This window comes from Mchenga conophoros, linkage group LG7 (genome assembly GCF_057382185.1).
Source record: "Mchenga conophoros isolate Kocher_MC1m ecotype Shallow Benthic linkage group LG7, M_conophoros_male_GT1.1, whole genome shotgun sequence".
In the NCBI taxonomy this organism is placed as follows: domain Eukaryota; kingdom Metazoa; phylum Chordata; class Actinopteri; order Cichliformes; family Cichlidae; genus Mchenga; species Mchenga conophoros.
This window is the reverse complement of record NC_140532.1, coordinates 20080308-20085087: the sequence shown is the minus strand read 5'-3', so window position 1 is coordinate 20085087 and position 4780 is coordinate 20080308. Positions and strand designations below refer to the sequence as shown.

General features: G+C 39.0%; 1 protein-coding gene across 1 annotated transcript; it reads left to right on the top strand.

Moving 5' to 3' along the window:
• The first annotated feature begins 759 nt into the window (after positions 1-759).
• On the top strand, positions 760-3976 carry LOC146570035 (interferon-induced transmembrane protein 5-like). Its single transcript, XM_085282806.1, has 2 exons — positions 760-1270; positions 2956-3976. Exons 1-2 carry the CDS (start codon positions 1064-1066, stop codon positions 3175-3177), a joined length of 429 nt encoding a protein of 142 aa, XP_085138932.1. The 5' UTR covers positions 760-1063; the 3' UTR covers positions 3178-3976.
• Positions 3977-4780: the final 804 nt, after the last annotated feature.

Here is a 4780-nt window from a genome sequence, read left to right as displayed (position 1 = left end):
AGTGGCGGGCTGCTGCATTTTGGACTGTTTGCAGTCTAAGAAGAAGAGAAGAGGGAAGACCGTAGTACAAGGAGTTACAATAATCCAACCTGGAGGTCACAAAAGCGTGAATAAGCTTCTCCAGGTCCTCATGCGGAACATAATGCCTAGCCTTAGAGATAAGGCGCAGTTGGTGGAAGCTAGATCTCACTACTTGGCTCATTGGTCTTTTAAAACATAGTCTGTTGAGTCTGTTTAATTCCCTTTCAAATGTATATAATCCTTGTGTTTATATCAAAATGATTTTCAAAAAAAAAGAAAACAATGAAAAGGACAAGCACTTGATTATAAAGTGTATCCTCTTACCCTGGTTAACCCTATTGTCCAGCATAAATTGGTCAGTGGCCATCTACTGTGGGATCTTCAATGTATGCAACTGTTACAATTTGTTACAAATATTACAATTTGTTTGGCTTCAGCTTAAAAAATAATGTTCAGGTTGGGTAATTTACTTTATTTTATGTAAGAAACTGTGACCGTTCACATGAAAACCAAATGAAATGAACTGAACTAATGGTTCTTATATGTTTTAGAAATGTGTCCTGTTGGTTGTGTTAACCCACTCTGTTCCCACCAAGATACAGATGCCTGCCTCAAGACCTCTGGCAGACTCTTCATCAGACATATCAAGGCTTTTCAACATCATTCAAATGGCCTTCACCTTCACCCAAATCACCACGCACCACCTTCAAATCTCTAGGAAAATTATTGTTTGGATACTTTTCTCAGCTACAGTTTATATATTTGGTCTTTCTCTCAGAGAACTGTTTCCCTGTCTTCTTCTCTCTATCTCTATTTCAGTCTCACAGGCTTGACCACATAATGACAGACCTGCAGTGCATTAAAGGACCCTGCCCATGGATGCTCTCCCTGCCACCTCCCTCTTTATGGGCCTTTTTAAGCCTCTCGCATAGAGGAGTGGGGGGAGTACTCTCAAGACGAGGACCAAGCATCTGGAAGGATAACAAGCTCACAAAGTTGTCTATCCACTTACAGCTAGGATTCCCCTCTCTGAACGCTAACAATGGACAACCATTCCTACAACTTCCCTTCCGACTGCACCCCTCTTACCAACTGCAAATCTGCTCGCAAGCCTGTTGGATCCACTGTAGTGAACATGGGGAACACTGGCAAGAATCCTCCCCGAGACTATCTAGTCTGGTCGCTGTGCAACACCTTGTATGTTAACTTCTGCTGTCTGGGTTTCATGGCGCTTATCTACTCCATCAAGGTGAGGCCTTGTGCTCTTTTTCTTTCTTTGCTTTTGAAAATGTTTTATAATCAATTTACAGACATCTAACAAAGAAGGGTCTACATTGTTAACTCAGTCCCAATTAAAACAAATCTTTCTATTAATGTATTTATTTTTAAATAAAGTAGCCTTCATTGTTGTCTCCAGTTATTTAAACTCTTTATTAAAACATTTTGAAAACAACAAAGGCAGAAACACTTGGATACACTTGATGAAAAAAAATGGAAGAATTTCTATGCAGTGTAATACTAGACTTTTGTCAGTCTTGAACAGCTTAATGCTAACAAGAACATTGTGTTACTATAATTGCCTCAGCCTTCTGCAATGAAACTTGGCAGCAAAAGCAAAAGTTGTGCAAAGTTGGCAAGGATACTTATGAAACAATGGGCAAAAGTCAAGCACCAATGAGTGGCTGCACCTACAATAACATTTCTAAAAGAAGCAGCGGGAACCAGCAATTACATTTTTGACAAAAAGAAGAAAATTGTTTTCTTTTAACCATGTGTAAGTGAGGGTATAAACTGTAAAAAGAGGGGAAAAAACCCTGCATACCCTATGATTTTTAAGGTGTTAAAAAAAATTCTTATAAAATGAATATGGAAGCATTCTTCATTTAAAAATTGTACATTTTACTTTATTTTTTTTACAGATTTTTTATGTGTAAAAAGCAGAACAACTTCTAGCTTTTCCTCTGTGTAAAAGTTCTGTTGCAAAATCTTTGAGTTTGATTAAACACAGTAAGATTCTGAAGCATGTAAAGACTTATTATTGTCTCTGGTCGAATGTCTCACACAGTAGAAAGCAGGAGCGCCCTTTACCACAGGAATGGAGCTGCAGAGAAACATAAAACAAAACAAAAAACTTAACACATTTTAAAAAGTTAAGAAGTCCTGGAAAATTGCATTTTCAAATCTTGTTTGGAAACACCGCATGACTACCTGGAAATAAAAGTTCCCGAAAATCTCACCACAAAAGGGTGTGTATACCCTTTATTTAATTTTTTTTCTGCATGCACGCGGTGCAGCTCAGAATCACAGGGCCACTGGCTCAGCACTCAGATTAAAGACAGTCACTGGTTCCTTGTCTGGGGAGTTAAAAATGGCATAATTGGTATCTTTCTAATGGGCAAGTACTCATGGGAAATTAGAGAGTTGTATGGAAGGCCCTGGCTGGGTTCTTTCCACAATAAATGGATACACTTAGAAGCTATTCAGTCTGCCCTGGGTCAGCACTGAACCAGATCTGTGGGACAAGCTGTCTATAAACAAAAAGATGATCTGTGTTTTACCTTCTTTATTTACAGTGAATTCATATTGTCTTTTTTATGTAGTGCAGATGAAGCTTTAATGTCTCTAGATGTCCCACAAGACTTATGAGACTGAGGAGCAGGGGCGTAATTTCCAGGGGGGGTTATGACCCCCCCCCCCCCCCCCCCCCCCCCCCCCAATAATCAGACCCAACCAATATATAAATAGGCTGTTCATTTTCTTTACTCATTTCAGTTATTACCAGCAAAATAGTTGCATGTTTAATCATCTGGGAATTTACCCAGACTTTCAGCACAAAGTTACGTTGATGCTGAGGAGTCTTCATATTTAAATTACCAGTTAAAACTGACTACACCAGATGTCTTAATATGAATTTGTCTTCCTGCATCTTTGCAGGCCAGGGACCAAAAGACTCAGGGCAACCTGCAGCTGGCTCAGGAGTGTTCGGACAAGGCCAAATGGTACAACATCCTGGCAGCCGGCTGGAACCTTCTCATTCCACTCCTGGCCATCGTCCTGCTTGTCCTCCTGCTCGTCCACTTGGGCTCGTCTCAGGGCTCTTTCGACTTCCTTGGAGAAGATGGACTCCAAAACTTCCTGAAACTTTTCAGCTGGTAGATGAAGGCAAGAGATAAGAGTGATATATGAAGAAGGCATTTGATTTAAATCAAGAATATGAAGGCTGACATGAGAATTTATTACACTCCTAACCTAAATGGGAGTCTGGACTTGGGCTGGCCTCTCTACCCCCTAATCAGCGCCAAAATACCATTTTAACTCAAAGGAAATCATGTCAGTGCATTATGAGATGGTCTCAAAAATGCGGAAAAGTAAACTTAAACTTACAAAAAATAAAAATTAAGAACAAACACATTAAGAAAAAGCATAACAGAAATTTCACACATGGGATCTGAAACACTAATATTAAAATTTCCCCATTTTAATGTCAGCCTTACTAGGATTGGTCAGTAGAGATGTGAAGCTGACCAAAGACTGAATAAGTATTAGTATTGTATTGAGACTGGGAGCTGAATCAAGTTGAGAGACTGAGCAAGCAGCTACTCTGCATCGTTTTTGTTATTTATTGTATTTATGAGTGAATTTGAATGATCTTTTGTCAGGTTAGAGAAAGAGAGAGAGAGGGAGAGAGAGGAATAGCAGAGAGAACAGGGGGCTGTGGAGCTGATGTCTGAATACCACGAGGATGAGAAACCACTTCACAAAAGGACAATCAACATTCATCTTGCATTGACAGTCAAATATATTTTATCTCTCAGCAGGCTTTAAATGTTATTAGTCACGACACACATTTATTTTTTATCACTATTCCTGTGATTTTATAAGTATTTTGAATTTCTCTTGCTGTCTTATAAATGAGTTAAATAAACCAGTTACTGTTAACACTTTTAGCACAAAACTTTTATTCTTTTGTTTAAAAAAACTTTTGCTCAATTCATCAAAGATCTACAAATGCTTTTCAGGTCTTTCAGGAACATAGAGGCAAAGAGGCGCTCCATTATATTGCGGTTTTGCACCTACACCCAACTTTAAAGGTATCATTTTGGGCCTCATATGTAAGCCTGTAGGGTGGTTCTAAGGCAACAGGAAAAGCATGGTTGTTTTCATAGCAGCTGTGAGCCTGCTGTTTTGCCAATTATATACAGCACATCCTATTTCTGGAAGCTGCACAAATGTGCCCTGCAGTTTTGAGGCAGTGCCGACCACTACAGAGGAGTCAGCACCAATGTGGAGGCCTGCAGTGAAGGGGCAACATGGCTCATTTCCACTCAATCTGCTCTTTGCTCAGGCATTATTACAGACTGAATGGGTGTTGCTCCCTGTTTAGCACTCTGAGACTTCAGAGTCAACATGTTTTTGTTAGTTTACTCGTCTACTGCAGATGGACTCATTAGAACAGCCTTAAAACACCAGTTTTAAACAAATTATTACTTGTTCTAATAATTGGTAATATATCTGACAACATTCTTTAATTTGTTCTAGCGTTGCTTATATTTTAAGGAGTGAAGATTGTAGATACAGATAGAGCAGTATACCATATGGTTCAATTACATTTTATTTACATAGCATCAAATCACAACATTGGTCACCTTAGGATGCCTTATATTATTAGGTAAAGACCATAGAAAAACAAAGATAACGCCCCAAGAATCAAATGACCTATGACCAAGCACTTGACGACAGTGGGAAAGAAAAATACCTT